This window comes from Poecilia reticulata, chromosome 18, assembly GCF_904066995.2.
Source record: "Poecilia reticulata chromosome 18, P_reticulata-male-v2, whole genome shotgun sequence".
Lineage (NCBI taxonomy): Eukaryota > Metazoa > Chordata > Actinopteri > Cyprinodontiformes > Poeciliidae > Poecilia > Poecilia reticulata.
Genome location: NC_088847.1, coordinates 7,052,861 through 7,073,623, shown reverse-complemented (window position 1 = coordinate 7,073,623; position 20,763 = coordinate 7,052,861). Strand labels below are relative to the sequence as shown.

General features: G+C 35.4%; 2 protein-coding genes and 1 long non-coding RNA gene across 7 annotated transcripts; all 3 read left to right on the top strand.

Annotated features, from left to right (window-relative positions):
* The first annotated feature begins 531 nt into the window (after nt 1-531).
* LOC103480321 (C-type mannose receptor 2-like) lies at nt 532-7,703 on the top strand. Of its 3 annotated transcripts, none has more exons than XM_081599870.1 (5): nt 532-608; nt 711-773; nt 902-1,285; nt 5,747-6,103; nt 6,391-7,703. In XM_081599870.1, the coding sequence occupies exons 2-5, from the start codon at nt 740-742 to the stop codon at nt 6,750-6,752; spliced, it is 1,137 nt and encodes a 378-aa protein (XP_081455996.1). In that variant the 5' UTR covers nt 532-608; nt 711-739; the 3' UTR covers nt 6,753-7,703. The 3 variants fall into 3 exon arrangements, with proteins under 3 accessions (XP_081455996.1, XP_081455997.1, XP_081455994.1); XM_081599871.1 differs by lacking the exons at nt 5,747-6,103; nt 6,391-7,703 and adding exons at nt 1,388-1,744; nt 2,681-3,400; XM_081599868.1 differs by lacking the exons at nt 532-608; nt 711-773; nt 902-1,285 and adding exons at nt 4,852-4,923; nt 5,024-5,088; nt 5,249-5,644.
* Nucleotides 7,704-8,734: 1,031 nt separating this feature from the next.
* Nucleotides 8,735-19,327, top strand: LOC103480324 (C-type mannose receptor 2-like). 3 transcript variants are annotated; one of them, XM_081599874.1, is made up of 6 exons: nt 8,735-9,137; nt 11,355-11,474; nt 11,578-11,640; nt 11,769-12,164; nt 12,267-12,623; nt 12,757-13,566. In XM_081599874.1, the coding sequence occupies exons 3-6, from the start codon at nt 11,607-11,609 to the stop codon at nt 13,104-13,106; spliced, it is 1,137 nt and encodes a 378-aa protein (XP_081456000.1). In that variant the 5' UTR covers nt 8,735-9,137; nt 11,355-11,474; nt 11,578-11,606; the 3' UTR covers nt 13,107-13,566. The 3 variants fall into 3 exon arrangements, with proteins under 3 accessions (XP_081456000.1, XP_081455999.1, XP_081455998.1); XM_081599873.1 differs by lacking the exons at nt 12,267-12,623; nt 12,757-13,566 and adding exons at nt 17,415-17,771; nt 18,681-19,327 and having other exon boundaries at nt 8,740-9,137; XM_081599872.1 differs by lacking the exon at nt 12,757-13,566 and adding an exon at nt 18,681-19,327 and having other exon boundaries at nt 8,741-9,137.
* On the top strand, nt 16,428-17,403 carry LOC108167216 (uncharacterized). Its single transcript, XR_001777582.2, has 3 exons — nt 16,428-16,577; nt 16,680-16,746; nt 16,919-17,403. It is a non-coding gene; the product is annotated as an uncharacterized LOC108167216 (long non-coding RNA).
* Nucleotides 19,328-20,763: the final 1,436 nt, after the last annotated feature.

The window sequence follows — 20,763 nt, the reverse complement described above, 5'->3', positions numbered from 1 at the left end:
TATGTTTAAGTTTTCAATGGCCCTTCAATCTGCAGCTATGTTTTGTGTCTTTTTGTGCTAATTTTATTGAAGCAAAGTTGCTCTTGTTTAATAGCATTCATGTCAACGAAGCAGAGAAAAAAATTAATGTGCAACATTTTTATCTGTCACAACTTTTCCTTCTTCTTGGTGTGGCGAAACCTAAAAGAATCAGCACAATGGTTCCTCCAAAAATGTTTTACAGCGTTAAATCAAGATAAACTAAGTTTGGTCAAATGATGATAAAACAATTAAAAACAAAAAAACCTGAAATGACAAATATTCAGATCTTGCAAAACCCAGCTGGCCATATGTTTCTGATCTAAACTGGAAATGAAAGAAAACAAAAACGCACTTCAAAAATTTGTAATGAAACCTAACCTGACATTACAGCACTTTTGGATTCCATGACGCAAATAATCAGCATAGGTTTTTTTTTTTTTTTTTTTAAAGTTTGAATATTCAAATAGAGTCTATGTGCTAAAACAAGAGATCAGTGTCAGGCACTGAGCATTTCCCTGAGGACTGTCTACAACCAAACATCGAGCTGTTGGATCATTTTCAATCCCTGTGAACGGACGTAATCAAATGTAAGTTTGTCTTTCATGACAGTGTATATAAATATATATTGATATTATTGGGATGGGATTCTAGAAATTATATTCATTGTTTTATATTAACTTTTCCTCTAGTGTTGATCTCAACACAAACTACAGTAAACATGCAGTGGTACTTGTTCTTTCTTACTGTGATGGGTAAGTTGCTCTGAATAAATATGGAGATTTTGTCAATGTCCTCATAAAATCATTGGATGAGAACACAAGAAAAGTTTTATTCTGGTGTAACGTGACTTAAAACTGTTTTCTTTCTGTTTTGTTTTTAGCTCAGAATTATCTGATGGACTGTCAGCTCTATGAGTTTCACTACGTTAAAGAGAATAAGAACTGGACTGAAGCTCAGCAGTACTGCAGAGAGAATCACACTGACCTGGTCACAGTGACTAACATGAAGGACATGAAGAGACTCATCAACATGTCATCTGGAGATATAAATGAAGCTTGGATTGGTCTGTATGATCAACCATATGGTAACAGAAAGTGGTTCTGGTCTCTGCCTGCAGTGGAGTTCAATGAAAGTGAGACAAACTGGGCACCAACTGAACCAAATGGAGGCTACAGTTGTGTGGTTATATGGAAAGATGGCTCTAATTTTCTCAAGTGGGGAGATTTATCCTGTAATGAACAGCAAAATTTTCTCTGCTATAGTGGTGAGAAAAAACTCATTTCTTTTAATCTAGATTATCACATTAATGTTTATTTCAAGACTTTATCATGAAAGTGTTTTGAGCTCTGACTTTTCTATTTCACAGAAAATAATTCATCACAGAAATACCACCTGATTTATGACTCAAAGACCTGGACAGAAGCTCAGAGTTACTGTAGAGAGAAACACACAGACCTGATCAGTGGAAAGAAGCAGCTACAGGATGGAGAAGTGAACAATGGGTTAAATTTAATGACTGCAAAATCACAGTACATCTTTATTGGTCTGTTCAGAGACTCCTGGAGGTGGTCAGATGGAAACAGTTCCTCCTTCAGAAACTGGAATCTACAGTTTGACAATCAGAGAATCATCAGTGATCAATGTGCCGTGACTGTGTTTGATGATGGAGGCAGATGGAAGAATAAGAACTGTGATGAAAGAAAACCCTTCATCTGTTATGTTGGTAAGATGTTGTTTTCTATTTGCTTGTACTTTACTGGTCAAACAATTGGTATCAAGATCACTTTTCTTTTTTTTGCTGTAGCCCCCTCTGGGTTTATAAGCACCATGCATACAAGTACTGAATTTGATTTAGCTTTTTTGCATCAAAATTGTGACTCTTAAAATTGTTCTATTCTAAACCAAATCCTTCTTTCTTATTGTTAATTTTTTTCCTGCAAAGGTTTGGTTCCATTTATATCTAAAAGGTAAATTTAACATTATGGTGCATATTAGTGAAATTAAAGTCTGATCCATTGTTGGTATTCAAATGTTTCTGTGATAAGCCCATATTTCAGAGACTTTCTTAAAGGGATAGTGTTATGTAAAATCTACTTTACACCACTTTATAATGTTATTCACTCATCAACAACATACTTGAAGTGTTGTCTTGATTCTCCATGCATGTTTTAGAAATTCCTTAATCTCCCGTAGCAACTGTTTGGTGCTACCCCATAACTCCTCTACTCATCTCCTTCAGACTAGCCAATAGCAATTAGCAAACACCTGGTGGAATTGCACATCTGCTGAGTTCATCATTCAAGCTATTTCTCAATGAAAAGTGGATGAGAAATGCTAAAGGGTTAATAGAGGAGCCATTTTGTGTTGACTTCCTGAAGGCGGAGTTTCAGAAAGAGCAGGAGTAAAAAAAAAATGGAGACCCAATTTTAAGGCATTATTACTACATTCAATTTCTTGTTATCTATTACATACAACATTTTTATCACAACTCTAGTTAACCTAGGTTCTTGATTATGCTAATGACACTGTGTACCTGGAAAACACATATTGCTAACCCTCTAAGATCGATAGACGGACAGACTGTGGCATAAACCATTAATCCACAACACTGGCCTGAGTAAAGCTACAGATAACATATTTGTCTTCCTTATTTCAACAGATGAATTGATCCTGATCAAAGAAAATAAAACCTGGGAGGACGCCTTGACCTACTGCAGAACGAACCACCATGGCCTGGTCACCATCACCGACTCTGATGAGCAGAGACTAGTCCAGAAAAAAGCCCAGTTTGCTTCAACTCCTTTTGTCTGGATGGGTCTGCACTACGCCTGCACTCTGGATGTCTGGTTCTGGGTCAGTGACGAGGCGGTCAGCTATGAGAACTGGAACCAAGATGGACCGATGGACGACTGTGACATGTCTGGAGCCATGGAGATGGGAGGAAATCACAAGTGGTTTAAAAAGAATGATACAGAGAAGTTTAACTTCATCTGTTCTCTACATCCACCAGAAGAATAAGTGGTGTGTCATATAACACTTATTCTCAAACAGGCTGTATATGAATGCTGATATATGTAGAAAAGGAAAAGATTGAATATTGTAAGTCATATTGTTTGGATTTTGTTCTGTTTTACATCATATGCCATGTGTGTCATGTACATTATGTTTACTCAAAGCAATATGTCCATCATAACCCTAACTTTAAAAAAGAACGATAGAATCATAATACGGTACTTGTTTTAAATGTGATCTAATAATATACATGTATATAATCTCTAGCTATCCAGAATGCTCACTTGTTATTGATCAATATATTAAACTATCATGTTAAATGCTGTATGTATCGAAGCAAAACCACAATAAATAATCACTACAAATATATTGAGTTATTTATTCATAAGGTTTAAGATGTGTTTTTGTGAATTACTGCCACAATGAAAGCAAAATGTTAGTAAATGTAGACCAGCAGAGAGTCATAATTGATAAAATGACTTTTCATTTTGGTTTCTTGTTCACATGTTTCTGTAAAGTTCTCCTGACTGCTGATGCCAAGCTGAAATCAGGAAGAGTAAACATTTTGCCCACAATTTAGATTGAACATAAGTTATTATTGTTGCATAAATTAGGTTACTGAGCAACAAAACAACAAATTTTAAACAATCAAAGGGGGGAGACATCAGAAGTTTACAGTGTTTGATATATCAATATACTTATTCCCGGTAAAGATAAAGATAATAATAATGGCTGGAAGAATTTTTCCATGATGCAATGTGTCTTCTGCAGCATTCAATGTCAATTGTTTGCTGTTTTCTCGAGGATATTAAAATGGATGTTTTTAAATCCACGAAAATTGACTTTTCAAAATATATGATTATCTTGTGAGTTTTTCTTAAAGTTTTCCATTTGGGAATATATTTGATCTCAGTGTTCCAATATTCAAATGCTGCAGGTAAAAACAAGATGTCTGATGAGAGAAGGAAACGGTTTGTACATCAGGACTTCCTGTAAAGTCTGATTTGAATTTTATTTAAACAACAACCTCACATGAGGAGTTTTCAACAGGAAGTAAAACACAGTGGGCTTATGTTATGAGTTCTGTTTTATGAGCAAACAGGTGTGAAATGTCAGGAGAACAGGCTCAGTTTTATCGAGTTGCAGTTTTGATCCAGGTCAACGTCTAAAACTGACTCTGCACACAATATGTGAAGATGGACAGATGGGAGGAGGAAGGTGAAGAAGATGCAGCAGCATCGGTTAATGTGGTTGAAAATAATGATGGAGAAGAAAAATGATTTAATGGCCATGATGGAAGATGAAACATTAGGGTGTGGCAGGGCAGCAGAATGCTTAACGTTATTTTTATGTCCTTATTATATTTATATAGCTTAAACAAAATGAAAACACTGAAATCTGAAAACGACCAATGATGAAACAACCAGAATTTATCATATTTGTGAATATCTGTGTTACAGAGATAAACCAAATAACATGTGATGAACTGAGAAAGGCTGAGTTGGACCAAGTGATGATGAAAAAAAAGAAGACTTTTTTATACTGAGCTATAAATAAATGACAAGACAAAATATTCAGATCTTGCTGAAGCTCATCAGGATCTGTCTTTCTGATCTAAAGGGTAAAAGTATGAAAACATAAATAAACTTTTGTAAAACTTGAATTAGGAAATAACCTGACGTATATCTACCTATGGCGTTACATCTGTTTTGGATTCCAGGATGTAAACATCAGCATATCAGATTCTTTTAAAGTTTGAATATTCAAATAGAGTCTCGGTGCTAAAACAAGAATCAACATCAGGCACTGAGCATTTCACTGAGGACGGTCTGCAACCAAACATCAAGCTGTTGGATCATTTTGAATCCATATAAAAGGAGAAAACCAGATGTAAGTTTATCTTTAATAATATTGTATGTAGATGTGATATCATTTCTGGAAGGATTTCTGGAAAATACATTCATTATTTGATTTTTTTTTCTTTCTTTAGTGTTCATCTCTATGCAAGACTGAGAATAAATATGCAGTGGAATCTGTTTCTTCTTACTGTGATGGGTAAGATCTTATACATAAATATTATTATTGAGATTTTATCTAAAGTCAATGTAATCTAATTTGCCATCATTAAATCATTGAATGATAACATAAGAAAAGTTTTCGTCTGGTTAACATGAAGCTGATGATGTGATGTGACTTAAAACAAGTTTGTTTTTAGCTCAGAATTATCTGATGGACTGTCAGCTCTATGAGTTTCACTACATTAAAGAGGAAAAGACCTGGACTGAAGCTCAGCAGTACTGCAGAGAGAAACACATTGACCTGGTCACAGTGACTAACATGAAGGACATGAAGAGACTCATCAGTATCTCACTAGGAGATATAAATGAAGCTTGGATTGGTCTCCGTGATCAAACAAATGCAAAGAGAGCATGGCACTGGTCTCTGCCTGGAGTGGAGTTCAATGAAGGTGAAACAAACTGGGAAAAAGATGAACCAAATAATAAGGGAACTGGAGGCCAAAACTGTGTGATTATATGGAGAGATGCGCCTTTTTCTTTCAAGTGGGGAGATTTATCCTGTAATGAAGATCATCCATTTATCTGTTATAGTGGTGAGAAAATAGTTATTTGTTTTTGTCTAGATCCTCTCATTAATGCTTATTTTAAGACTTACATGTAAAGGTGTTTGGAGCTCTGATTTCTTTATTTCACAGAAAATGATTCATCACAGAAATACCACTTGATTTATGATTCAAAGTCCTGGCTGGAAGCTCAGAGTTACTGCAGGGAGAAACACACAGACCTGATCAGTGGATTGAAGCAGCTACAGGATGGAGAAGTGAACAAGGGGTTACATATAGAGACTGCAAAATCAAGGTACATATTTATTGGTCTGTTCAGTGACACCTGGAGGTGGTCAGATGGAAACAGTTTCTCCTTCAGACACTGGAATCTGAAGTTTGACAATCAGAGAATCAACAGTGGTCAATGTGCCGTGACTGTGTTTGATGATGGAGGCAGATGGAAGAATAAGAACTGTGATGAAAGAAAACCCTTCATCTGTTATGATGGTGAGATGTCATTTTGTTTTTGCATATGCTCTGCTGAGGGAGGGAGAGACAGAGGGATGTATGGATGGATCAATAGATGGATGGATGGATGGATGGATGGATGGATGGATGGATGGATGGATGGATGGATGGATGGATGGATGGATGGATGGATGGATGGATGGATGGATGGATGGATGGATGGATGGATGGATGGATGGATGGATGGATGGATGGATGGATGGTCCACAATAACAACTTTAACGAAGCTACAGATGAGATGTTTGTTTTTCTTTTTATTTCCACAGACAGTACAGTGATACTGATCAACCAAAAGATGAACTGGGAGGACGCCTTGACCTACTGCAGAGAGAACCACCATGACCTGGTCACCATCACCAACATGGATGATCAGAGATTAGTCCAGCAAAAAGCTCAGTTTGCTTCAACTGATTTTGTCTGGATTGGACTGAGCTACGCCTGCACTCTGGATTTGTGGTTCTGGGTCAGTGACGAGGTGGTCAGATACAACAACTCGGCCCAAAATGAACCGATGGACGACTGTGACATGTCTGGAGCCATGGAGAAAGGAGGAGAATATCTGTGGTTTAAAAAAAATGATACAGAGAAGTTTGACTTTCTCTGTTCTAAACATCCTTCAGGAGAATAAGTGATGTATTATACAGCACGTATTCTCCTATTCTTCTACTCAATTGTTAATATATGTAGAAAAAGAAATGATTCCACATAGTTGTTTATATTGTGTGGATTTATGTTGTGTTTTACATCATGTAATTATGTTATTTTTCAAAACACACATAACTTGTTTTAAATTTGATGTAATAATATCCATGTTTATATCCTCAAGCTACCCAGATCACTCACATATTTAACTGTTCACTATATTGAAGCAAAAAAGACAATAAAGTATCATCAAAATATCCGCTGATTTATTTATTCACTAGATTTAAGATATATTTTTCTTTTCACTCCTGCTCACAATTTGGATTTCAGCTGGTTCATGTGATCATAAGTTATTGTTGCTGCAGAAATGAAGTCTTGAAGCAATAATATAATATATTAATAGTTCCATCCGCCCATTTTCTGTACACCCTTCTCCCTAGTGGGGTCGGGAGGGTTCCTGGTGCCTCTCTCCAGTTGCTTTTTAGAAATAATAAAGCACATTTTCAACACAGGGGAGAGACATTTGAAGGTTAGAATATTTGACGTATTATCTAATCTCAGTAGTGATAGAGCTAGTGATGGTGGTTTAATTAAATAATAAAACATAAACAATGTTCATCACTTTTTAAAAAGGCTTTGTTGGCTCTAGTGGCCTTTATTTGGAAAAAGGGCAATGAGAGAGAGGGAAGACATGCGGCAAATGTCACCAGGCCGGGAATCAAACCTGCGACCACCAGCATGAGGACTAAGGCCTCAATACATGGGTTGTGCTTTTCCCCTGCACCACCACAGCACACCAATATTTATCACTTTTGTGGAGGATATTATTGTGGATGAAATTGCTAAAAGTTTCAGTAAATATCCAGTAAAATTATTCCAAAGCTCATGAAATGAAGCCACTGAGGTTACAAATGTTAAAACTCATCTCGAAAGTAAAACAAAGACTTTTGATAATTTAACAAGACAATATTAAAACTCATAAAACTGATAATCTGTTTGTCAGGTAAATCATTTCTGTCTTCTTCAAGCATCATTGAAATAGACTTTTCATTTTATCAACGAAAAAAATGTACAGTTATATTATGAGTCTTTTCAAGAATAAAGAGTTTTTGACATCCAGATCTGAAAGTTTTCCATCTGGGAATTTGATCTCAGAATTTCAATATTCAAATGCTGCAGCTAAAAATAGGAACTCTGATGAGAGAAGGAAACAGTTTGTACATCTGGACTCTCTGTAAGTCCAATGTTAGAAACTTTCACCAGGAAGTAAAACCTAATTAGATAATGTAATGAGTTCTATTTATGAACAAACAAGGAAACTCTATGAAAAGCAGAGCAGAGCAGTCAAGGAAGTATGAAAAACAGCGACTGAGCAAGAAATGCTTCAAAACAGGAAATAACACTTAATGGAAAATGGTAATCAATGAAGTTATTTAACAGTCTTGTAATCTTAAATTGTGAAATTACAGATAATAATTTAAGCAGGTGGAGTGAATGTGTGAATTCAATTCTTCTGGTTATCTGAGATCAAGCTGAGTGAGAATCAGATCCAGGAGGGAAACCCAGACATGATTCTGGGTTTTTGATATTAACAGGATATCAAAAGTTTTGTAAGCCGGTGATGAGGCGGAGTGGCTCTTCCACCTGGAACTTAACTTTGACAACAACGTCTTTGCTAAATAAATAAATATGCATTTAAACAACATTTTCACTGAAGTGAAAATAATTTTAGACGTAGAGTGACATGTTCTCACGAGGTTTGAATATTCAAATGTTGTTCCTGAGCTCACATAGGTCATCGTTTATCCAGGATGTAGAAGTGGGAAACTTTTGGGGAAATTTTTTTTACATAATCCCAGGAAGAGGATGTAACCAGATGTACTTTTTTCACTGTTTTATTAGCTGACATGTTCTCATGTTCCAAGAATTCAAACTTTTAAAAGCAGGAGTTTTCATCTTCATTGTACAAACCTCATGGAGATTAATGTATCATATCTACGTTTTTTTTCAGGGTCATAAGTGAACATAGCAACATGACATGTAATAACAGACAACCTTGAAATGTATGGGGAAATAAAAAAAGGAGAAAAAAAACAAAAAACAGAAGCAGCTCAAGGAAATGGTGTCCAATAATCATAGAAAACAAATAAAAGCTGTTAAACTCTTATTGGTCAAAGCAAATTATGGGTGGACCTTACTCATGTTCTTTACTTCACACTCACAATAACTTTCACATACTGAAAAAAATAAAAACATATGTCAAGCAGTTACCATAGGAGCATTTAGGAGAGAGAAAAAAACCTTATCAGCACAAACATATAAAGGAAATTAACAGGAAATCAGTGGATCATCTGTTGATTATTTTTTTAAGGTAAGTGGATCTGCATAAATTATCTGGTTAAAAACTTAATTAAAAGTAAATCCAATTTAATTTCCTCTCAAAAATGAATATATAGTGACTTTATAATATCTATGTAAATTTCAGACAGTTGATAGCTAACTGTGTGTATTATATGTTTTGCTAAACTCCAATAGGTTTCTCACTAAACTTATTATTGATTGTTATGCTTCCATGGGTTTATTACTTTCTTAAATAATTATTAATATTTGTATTGATAATTATATGCCTGTATAATGCCTCTTATTCGTTTACAATTGTAGAAGCTTGTTTCTATAATTGTGTAGCAATGGATTTAAATACAGTTTTATGTGTTTTTAACAAAAAATGACAATTTTTGAAAATGAGACAAGTATTAAACCTTCCTGGAAACCACAACTCTGTATTTTTATAGGTTTTAATCCTAGGAAATCCTCATAGTATTAATACTAATGGCAGATTAAAGTCTGAATTATTAATGAACTTAGTTCACTGTATGCATCTTCAACCAGCTGAATCAGGGATGGCTGCACTGAAAGACATCAGATTTGTAAAAGCAGAAAGGGATGGAACTGAATGACCATGTTTATCTTTAATATATAAACTTCCTAGAGGGTAACATTTCAACACCATCTGTGTTTTTGTTAGAATTAGATGTGAACACAGTAACAGGGACTTAGTTACAGACAACCTGTAACTTTATGGAACATTTAAATTCCCAAAAATCAAATAACTGGTGTACAATATGCATGTCAAAGTCATGTCACAAACGTATTGGTCAAAACAAAATAGGGGTGGATCTCATATGGAGGAATCTTTCTTCCATAATCCAAGAGCACACATTTTCATTTTGAAAGCAGGACTTCATGTCTTTCTTCTCAAAACTTATAACACTTGTACTCCAGATTTCTCCTCGCGCTCACATTTGCTATCTGCTTGGACTCTCTGCTCACTTTTGGAAACACCTTTTGGCACAGTCGCCTGGCAACCTCTCAACCAGTAGAATGAAAGTGTTGTACTGGATGAATTTGGTTCCTTCTAGCAGGTTGCCTGTGTGGCTACTATCGATTGTAGCAAACTGCACCACCCACTGGATGTAGGGAGTTGATTGGGTGAACAAATTCCTGCCTAACATCAGAAGGCTGTTAGTGACCAGTAGCACTGCTGGAGGATGTTTAGTGTAACATGAAGCAGAAAGCTGTGGCCATTATTTCTTCCTTCATCAAAGGGTGGCGCAGGTTGAAACATTATTAAACGTTTTGAGAACAAAAGACATGAATTCCTGCTTCCAGACTGAAAATTTGTGACGGGGTTTTGGCGCCCCCTCTGGTGCTGCGCCCCTATGCGTTGCATACCCTGCATACACACTTTTTGAGCCACTGCCTGTAAGGAACAGTTTTAGACAAAAATATATAGTTCTTGAAGACAGGACAGTTAATTTATTAAGTAAACTACAGCTCTGAATTAAAAAAAAAAATCACAATTTAAATCAAAATGTAGCAGAATGTTCAAGAAAAGGTCCTTGAAGGGCACAACTTACCTATTTGGAGAGTTTATTTTTTTATCTTCAATTAGTTTTTAAAAAACTATGTCCATTCTCTTGTTAACTTTAGATTTTTATTTCCAACGGTGCAAAACTCGTCCATCTGACAGAGTATATGTTGTTTGTCTTTTCAGGTAAGTGGTTCATTAGCATAAACAATAGGGTTAAAATATTTAGCAAAAGTAATTTAAACGTACAAACTAAGTTTTGAATACCTATAATATAATTATTGTTAAGTTGGTATCTTACTGTGTCTTTTTGTCATTTCAAGTTTTTGAATGTGTTTAGGTCAATATGATGATTTCACTACATTAATGAGAATAAGAACTGGACTGAAGCTCAGCAGTACTGCAGAGAGAAACACACTGACCTGGTCACAGTGACCAACAGGAAGGACATGAAGAGACTCATCAGCTAGAAATAAAAGTGAAGCTTGGTTTGGTCTATATGTTCAAACACATGGTACCACAACATGGTTCTGGTCTCTGTGTGAAGTGGAGTTTGATGAAAGTGAGACAAATAGGGACACAGAAGAACCAAATACTTATCAGGGCCAAAATTGGGGGATTATATGGAAAGATGCCTAACTTGACCTTGGACATTACAGTTGTTTTGAATTCCATGAACCAAATAATCAGCAGAGGTGTTTATTCTTTTTTTTAAAATAGAGTTTAGGCCCTAAAACAAGAGATCAGTGTCAGGCACTGAGCATTTCCCTGAGGACGGTCTACAACCAAACATCGAGCTGTTGGATCATTTTCAATCCCTGTGAACGGACGTAATCAAATGTAAGTTTGTCTTTCATGACAGTGTATATAAATATAGATTATTATTATTGGGATGGGATTTCTAGAAATTATATTCATTGTTTTATATTAACTTTTCCTCTAGTGTTGATCTCAACACAAACTACAGTAAACATGCAGTGGTACTTGTTCTTTCTTACTGTGATGGGTAAGTTGCTCTGAATAAATATGGAGATTTTGTCAATGTCCTCATAAAATCATTGGATGAGAACACAGGAAAAGTTTTATTCTGGTGTAATGTGACTTAAAACTGTTTTCTTTCTGTTTTGTTTTTAGCTCAGAATTATCTGATGGACTGTCAGCTCTATCAGTTTCACTACATTAAAGAGAATAAGAACTGGACTGAAGCTCAGCAGTACTGCAGAGAGAAACACACTGACCTGGCCACAGTGACTAACATGAAGGACATGAAGAGACTCATCAGTATCTCACTAAGAGGCATAAATGAAGCTTGGATTGGTCTCCGTGATCAAACAAATGCAGAGAGATCATGGCACTGGTCTCTGCCTGAAGTGGAGTTTAATGAAAGTGAGACAAACTGGGCAGCAGGAGAACCAAATAATCTCCAACCTGGAGGCCAAAACTGTGTGATTATATGGAAAGATGGCTCTAATTTTCTCGAGTGGGGAGATTTATCCTGTAATGAAAAGCAGAATTTTCTCTGCTATAGTGGTGAGAAAATACTAATTTGTTTTAATATAGATCATCACATTAATGTTTATTTCAAGACTTTCACATGAAAGTGTTTTGTGCTCTGACATTTTTATTTCACAGAAAATAATTCATCACAGAAATACCACCTGATTTATGACTCAAAGAACTGGACAGAAGCTCAGAGTTACTGCAGAGAGAAACACACAGACCTGATCAGTGGAAAGAAGCAGCTACAGGATGGAGAAGTGAACAATGGGTTAAATTTAATGACTGCAAATTCAAAGTACATATTTATCGGTCTGTTCAGTGACACCTGGAGGTGGTCAGATGGAAACAGTTCCTCCTTCAGACACTGGAATCTACAGTTTGACAATCAGAGAATCAACAGTGGTCAATGTGCCGTGACTGTGTTTGATGATGGAGGCAGATGGAAGAATAAGAACTGTGATGAAAGAAAACCCTTCATCTGTTATGATGGTGAGTTGTCATTTAAACGGATCTTAAAATTAATTAAACACATTTTAAGGCTAATCTTTTATTACAAACTCCATGGTGACGGAAAACTAATGAAAGTGGCTGCTGTGATGCTTCCTTTGTTTTTGTATTCCAGCAAATAGACTGACCCTGATCAAAGAAAATAAAACCTGGCTGGACGCTTTATCCTACTGCAGAACTCACCACCATGACCTGGTCACCATCACCAACCAGGATGATCAGAGATGGATCCAGGAGAAAGTCCAGTTTGCCTCGACTCCTTTTGTCTGGACAGGACTGCGCTACAACTGCATTCAGTCTTTCTGGTTCTTTGTCTGTCCTGATGTGGTCAGTTATGTGTTTCAGGCCTCTGATGGACAGGTTGATGTCTGCGACATGTCTGGAGCCATGGAGACAGGAGGGGAATATCGGTGGTTCCAAAAGAGTGGCAGAGAAGAGTTTAATTTCATCTGTGTCAACTTTTAAACTCTCTTTGGTAAAGAGAGTTCTCTTAGCTTCTTTATCATTAAATTGATCATTTTGGATTGTAAATCAACGTAATACTCTAATTCTTCTAAACTACGGCAGTCAGTGTGAGCATGACTTAAGACTTAAAGCTTATGAGCTGTAATTCCACATCTCTGGTTTTTCTTTCAGTACAAAGAAAAGGATAAAAAATCAATGATTAACTTTTTACCTGTGTTTTTTTTATGTAGAGCAAAATTATGTAACATTTAGTTTATTTTTTACAGTCCTGTAAATTTTGTTTTCCAGTGCAGATAAGCAAAATACACATTTATACAGGATTAACTCTTGTAGGTCTCGTGTATGTTTTCTTCTGTCTAAACTGCCATATATGATACATGTATATATATAGCCATGCATAATTTGATGCAATACTCTCTTCAACATTATGGAGATCATTCTTCTGTAAAATATGGATGCATTCTTGACAATCTCCTGAGAATTAAAGAATAAGTCTAATTAACTGGTAAAAAACAAAGTTTTCCAGTGTCTGTTATTTTAAAGTGTGAACAAAATAGTGATATGAATCTGAAAACATCTATCTAAATATCAAATATATCAAGTATTTTGAGATGTTTAACAATAGAACTTGTTGCAGAGCAGTTTTGTCGTATTGTTATTAACATAACTTATGTTAATAACATAACACTAAATTAACTCTTCAGTGCAGCATTTTAGGAATGAATTTTAGGAGAAACACAAATTAGCATTCATAAATGTTTTTGTATTTTTCTTATCAGAATATATTATTCCTAAAAAAAACAAACAGTACTGAGTCAACTCAACATGTTCGATAAATAAGACAAGAAGTCTTGTGTTTAGGTAGAAAACAAAAAGATGTTTTAATAAAATGGTTTGTTTTGGTTTATATAAACAACTCACTGACTAGTGAAATAATAGGATCTGTAAAGTGGTCTTATATGTATTTTTTTTTCCATTTATATAGATGATTTCATATTTTAGCATCAGCTGCTGCAGGACTCAAAACTCATGTAAATGGAGAGAAAGAGAATCCATGTAACAAAAATTAATGCCAAAGCAAAGAGGCAAGAAAATCACTATTCCTTTAGTAAAGGCCACACTACACCATTAAATGACAACATATCTATTAATGTAAATTATCCATTGATAAGTTATATTTTATTGCTGCTTACTGGACCTGCAGCCAGCTGTCCTCACAGTAAACAGCGCCCTCTTGTGGGTCATCATGCCTCCCTGCTGGAGTAGTAAAATTAAAAAATGAATTCAAATGTACTAAGCCAAAATCAAAGGCAGCACAATGTTTTGGAGGACCTGGTTTTCTGTTTGGTGTTTTTGTGAGTGTAAGTGACGTCATCGGCTTCATCTTCATCTGGAACATGAAACCGTTTCGTATCTGGAATCAGTCTGCTGAATTAAAACTCTTACTGCAATTTAACTGCTATCCAAACTGTGTGACTATGATTAACATTTTTTGTTTAATTTATATTGCTAAATCTTTTGAAGATTAAAAAAATGACTGGGGACAGTCATTGTTTACAGTCTGGTTTATTTATAGACGAGCCCCTGATCAGTGATCACTGACTGGATTATTCTAAAACACATGAAGTCAGTTAGATACAGCCACTTACTGTATGTCATAATTGCATATGTTCATATGAAAGTCTATTGTCGTCTATTGTCATGGCTCCAATGCTAATTGTCAACGATAAATTGACTTTTTTCTAAACATTAGAGCTTCGCTAACAGGGTCGTGTGTAACATGTCACATTACCTTTAGCATACCAGCTACTGTATCCTGGAATAGTTATGACAATATATTGCAGCATGTGACTGAACATACATGCACGTTTTATCTAAATGCTTTTGTGTTTTACACGCCTTTTACTTGGCAAACCTAATAACTATTTGCTTACACTACAATTATACATATTATATCACATTTAAATAAAAATGAAGGACAGGGAGGCAGTACACTAGTTTTTCCAGTTCTTGAATTAGGACAAAAATGTTTAGAGTTAGAGGAAACAACCTTGTTTATGGTGACAACTCTCTTGTTTTCACTGACCAAATATTTTTACTTCAAAAATATCTTGGTAAGGCTCATGTCAGAGATGCCCATTAAAAAATGGAATAGAAAAACACATAGGATGACAACGTGCTGTGTAAGGTGATGTTGACTGTGTTACTGGACTCTCCTGATCCAGACTCACCAGAGGTGAAGAAACAACATCAAATATGGAATGAGATGAAACATTCAGAGAGGACATTTTTGTTTTGTTTTGATGAATCCATTTTTAAATATTGTTTAACAGCATCGTTTGATGAACCAACTTTCCTTTAGGTTTTTGGTGCTTCATAAACTTTCTCATTCTTTTAAACCAGCATAAGCTAAATTAAACAGTTGTACATTTGATCCTTGTAGCTTTTTAAACCCCAGTTAGGAACTATCAGGGTAGTAAAATTAGGAATGAAAAGAACTGAAACTTTGGTTCGCTGTAAACACTGAAGTTCTCTGGGTTTCCTCTTTCAGCTTTGCATGCGTTTTCTGCTGTGTGTTTCTGTACATGAATGTTGACGGCCCATTGATGCCATCAGGCAGCAGCTCCTGATCAGCCATTGTTAGACTGATCAGGAAGAACACCAGAAGAACCTCCAACCTGCAGACTGATCGTCATGGTTACAGCTCAGTTACCATGGCTTCAGGGTTCTTCCATGATTCAGACAGCCTGTCCTGAATGATGTGTGTTTTTTTCCATAATAAAAAAAAAGTTTCAGCTCCTATAGTGAATGGTTATTATTTTATTTAGGAATAAAAAAGTCAGTGTTGACCTTACTAATAACACGTGTTTATCGTTGTAAAACAACTTTTCAACCAGAACATCAACTGTTGATATACTTTATAAATATGAAATTCTGAATAAAAAACATTAGCATGTCTACTTTTCTTCTGTTTATGTCAAAAATGATCTGATTTGCTGTCAGAGCCATTAATTCCCAGGTGAAAAATACAAAAATTCAGTATCCTGAGTATATTTTAGATATATTAAAATAAACTTTATGTGTGCCATTTTCAAGCAACCTATTTTGCACAAGTCAAGTTAAATTTAAATACAATATAATTTCGATTAAAAAGTTGCAGTGGCCAATTAGGCCTTATGTTTCTGATGTGAAATCATAAAATTATGAAAACAATACTTTTAAGAACAAAATCAATATTTTGGAAAGTTATTAATGGAATCTAAGCTGAATGTGATCTACATATGGCGTGACAGTAGTATTGGATCACAAGATGTAAACATCAGCATATCAGGTGAGGTTATGGTTTGAATATTCAAATAGAGTCTATGTGCTAAAACAAGAGATCTGTGTCAGGCACTGAGCATTTCACTGAGGACGGTCTACAACCAAACATCAATCATCTTGAATCCATGTGAACGGACATAACCAGATGTAAGTTTGTCTTTTATAACATTGTATGTAGATATGATATTAGGAAGGGATTTCTGGAAATCGCATTTATGATTTAATTTTGTTTTTTCTGTTTTTCTTTAGTGTTCATTGCTAAACAAAACAGACAAAGTAAATATGCTGTGGAATCTGTTTCTTCTTACTGTGATGGGTGAGCTCATGCATTAATATTATTTTTGAGATTTTATCTAAAATCATTGTAATTTAATGTGCTCTCATAAAATAACTGGATGGGGACACAAGAAAAGTCTCATTCTGGTTAACATAAAGCTGATGATGTGACTGAATAACTCTAAACAAGTTTGATTTGGTTCTGTCTTTAGCTCAGAATCATCTGATGGTTTGTCAGCTCTATCAGTATCACTATTTTAGTGAGGAAAAAACTTGGAAAGAAGCTCAGCAGTGCTGCAGAGAGAAACACACTGACCTGGCCACAGTGAATAACATGAAGGACATGGAGAGACTCATCAGTATCTCATTAAGAGGCATAAATGAAGCTTGGATTGGTCTCCGTGATCAAACAAATGCACAGAGATCATGGCACTGGTCTCTGCCTGGAGCGGAGTTCAATGAAAGAGAGACAAACTGGGAAAAAGATGAACCAAATAATAAGGGAACTGGAGGCCAAAACTGTGGGATTATTTGGAAAGAAGTCCCTTCTTTACTCAAGTGGGGAGATTTATCCTGTAATGAAAAGCATAATTTTCTCTGCTATAATGGTGAGACAACAGTCCTCTGTTTTTCTAAATCCTCTCATTCATGTCTGTATTAAAACACACATATGAAAGTGTTTTGAGCTCTGACATGTTAATTTCACAGAAAATGATTCATCACAGAAATACCACTTGATTTATGACTCAAAGACCTGGACAGAAGCTCAGAGCTACTGCAGAGAGAAACACACAGACCTGATCAGTGGAAAGAAGCAGCTACAGGATGGAGAAGTGAACAATGGGTTAAATTTAATGACTGCAAATTCAAGGTACATATTTATCGGTCTGTTCAGTGACACCTGGAGGTGGTCAGATGGAAACAGTTCCTCCTTCAGACACTGGAATCTGAAGTTTGACAATCAGATAATCAACAGTGGTCAATGTGCCGTGACTGTGTTTGATGATGGAGGCAGATGGAAGAATAAGAACTGTGCTGAAAGAAAACCCTTCATCTGTTATGATGGTGAGTTGCTCTTACAAAACTCTAAAAATAAAACATTGAATAAAAATGCCTAAAAGAAAAAAAAAATATTTGAAACTCAATTTAGGATCAACAAAGATTTCACTTTGCAATTTATACTACTGCGTAAAGATTTGTAAGTAAGATCTCATTCGTCCAAAAAAGTAACACAGTTTGATTGTTTTTCTCTAAAACATAAAACAATATAAAACAATGCAAAACAAAAACAACAGGAATGTTTAAAAGGAGTCACTTATCATGTTTATACTTCTCTAACGTAACCCTCTCTGATTTTTATAGCCTACATACAGAATGAAGGATTTGACTTTGTTTTTATTTTTCTTTGCATTAAAATTGTGATTCTTCAAAATCTTGTGAATCCTTTTTTTTTTTTAAGTTTTATTGCCTCTAGTGGCCTTTATTTGATAGTTAATTGACAGGAAAGTTGGTAATGAGAGATGGGGAAAGACAAGCAGCAAAAGTTGGCAGGCCAGGAATCGAACCTGCGACAGCCACAATGAGGACTAAGGCCTCCAAACATGGGTTGTGCTTAACCCCTGTGATACCACAGCACACCCCAAAGATCTTGTGAATCCTAAATCTAAGCTCTTCTTTGCTATTGACAATTTTCCAGAAATAGTCTGGCAACATCTACATATACTTAAATATGAATTTAAAAATAAAACTAAAGTCTGATCACACGCCATATGCTAAAGAGCTTATACTATGATTTTTCCATGAAAGACAAACTTGATTGTTTCTCTTACTTTTTGCTTTGTACTTAATGGTATTTTATTGTTTTGTGATAAACAGATATTACATAGACTTTCTTAATCTGCTGGATTGATGAATGAGTCCACAATTAAGACTTGAATAAAGCTACAGATTGTTTTTTTTTTCCTATTTCAACAGATAACGTGATCCTGATCAAAGAAAGTAAAACCTGGGAGGACGCCTTGACCTACTGCAGAGATCACCACCATGACCTGGTCACCATCACCAACATGGATGATCAGAGATGGATCCAGGAGAAAGTCAAGGAGGCATCGACTGATTATGTCTGGATTGGACTGAGCTATGCCTGCACTCTGGATTTGTGGTTCTGGGTCAGTGATGAGGTGGTCCGTTACAACAACTCGGCCCAAAATGAACCGATGGACGACTGTGACATGTCTGGAGCCATGGAGAAAGGAGGAAAGCACCTATGGTTTAAAAAAAATGATACTGAGAAGTTTAACTTCATCTGTTCTAAGAATACGCCAGGAGAATAAGTGTGAATGCTGACAAGTGTCAGTATCATAATGAAATGATTGATGTTTTATTTTACATATCTCATATGTAAATAATTTTTACCCAAGCAAAATGGTAAAGTCTATCCTTTACTAATGAAACCTAATCCTATTGAAAGTTTCATTAGGATTAGGTTTGAAAAAGATCTGATGTTTTGATTTCTACTGTTTGTATTTTTCTCAGGCTATCTAGACTGCACTCTTCTTTTAATGGTCACTATCATAAAATATTTTGTTAAGTATACTTGAAAGGAAAAAAGACAATAAATACTTACCTCAAAATTTACTGGTTTATTTATTTATTAAGTTTTTACTATGTATTTTTTATCTAAGTTCTTGACATATTTGATTACAAATTAGTTACATAAATTTGAACTTGTTAATAAATGTAGCACAGCAGATGATGACAAAATGAGAGATGATCTTTTTGAGTTGAAATTGGGAAGAGGAAAAATTTTGACCACAATATAAATTTCATTTTTTACATGGCAACCATGTTATTATTGCTGCTTATATTAAGATACTCCAAGTTGTGAAGCATTGATATAATATTTACAAATATTCTTCAAACCTCCCAGAGTCCTAATGCTCAGGAGGAGCGCAGCAGATGTCACGGTCAGACAACAGGGAGGCGATGGGGCTGTCCTGTCAGACCGTTAGTTCCCGAAACCAGACGCACACAAAAGTCTCATAAGAGAGCACGCAGGGTCCGTGTGAACCAGCCAGACCTTGTCGCTTAACAAAGCTAGAGGGCTAAGAATGATAAAAACATTTTAAACAGTGGAACAAACTATGGAGAGTTTGGGTATGTTGATATAAAATTTTCCAGTAGCGATAAAGATTATTATGGTGTCTTGAAGAATGTTTCCATTGAGCAATGTAAACAGTCAATATTCAGTAAAACATTCTGCTCTATACGGTGTTCTACACATTTTGCACATTACTCTGTACTGCTCATATATTTACCCCATTAAAGATACAAATTAACAAAGAAATTCAATTAAAAAGTGTCAATTTAACAAGATATTAAAACTCATTGGCTGCATAATTTCTGTCGTCTTCAACCTTCTTTAAAATGCACTTTTGTTATTAATCAAGATTAATTTCCCAAAACATAACACTGCATCTTGAGTCAGAACAAAGAGGTTCGTGACATAAACATCTGAAAACTTTCCATTAAGGATTATATGATGTCAGGATTTAACTATTCAAATGCTACAGCTAACAAAAAACAGTCTCTGATCTCTGAGAAGAGAGAAGGAAGCAAAATGTCCATCTGGACTCTCACAAAGCTCTGCTTTGCATTTTATTTTGCCTTTTCATCAACAACCTCCTGTGAGAAGCTTTCATGAGGAAGTAAAACACGGTTAGATAATGTAGCGAGTTCTGTTTTAAGAACAAACAGGGAAGTAGTATGGAAAGTAGAGCAGCTTTAGGTGACGTCTGGTTCGTGAGAGAGCGAATGAATGAGCTGATGTTTACAGTGAGGACAAACGAGGAAATAAAATGAAAGATTTGCATCTGAACGAGACATGTTTCATAACAGAAAATAGAACAAAATTAAAATAATGAAGTTATTTAGAAATGTTGTTATCTTAAGAGTCTTGAACTCTATGTTGGTGAGTAAATAAGAGAATGAGTGAATTAAATTATTAGTTGCAAATCCAAGAGTTCAGCTTACTGGTAAAATATCCTGGCTTTTTCTC

What these genes read in the sequence shown, in the direction of transcription:
- LOC103480321 (XM_081599868.1), top strand. Translation starts at nt 5,055, where the DNA reads ATGCAGTGGAATCTGTTTCTTCTTACTGTGATGG. An exon ending in TCCATTTATCTGTTATAGTG is followed by an intron (nt 5,645 to 5,746) that starts GTGAGAAAATAG and finishes TTTATTTCACAG; the next exon opens with AAAATGATTCATCACAGAAA. An exon ending in ACCCTTCATCTGTTATGATG is followed by an intron (nt 6,104 to 6,390) that starts GTGAGATGTCAT and finishes TTATTTCCACAG; the next exon opens with ACAGTACAGTGATACTGATC.
- LOC103480324 (XM_081599873.1), top strand. Translation starts at nt 11,607, where the DNA reads ATGCAGTGGTACTTGTTCTTTCTTACTGTGATGG. An exon ending in GAATTTTCTCTGCTATAGTG is followed by an intron (nt 12,165 to 17,414) that starts GTGAGAAAATAC and finishes TTAATTTCACAG; the next exon opens with AAAATGATTCATCACAGAAA. An exon ending in ACCCTTCATCTGTTATGATG is followed by an intron (nt 17,772 to 18,680) that starts GTGAGTTGCTCT and finishes CTATTTCAACAG; the next exon opens with ATAACGTGATCCTGATCAAA.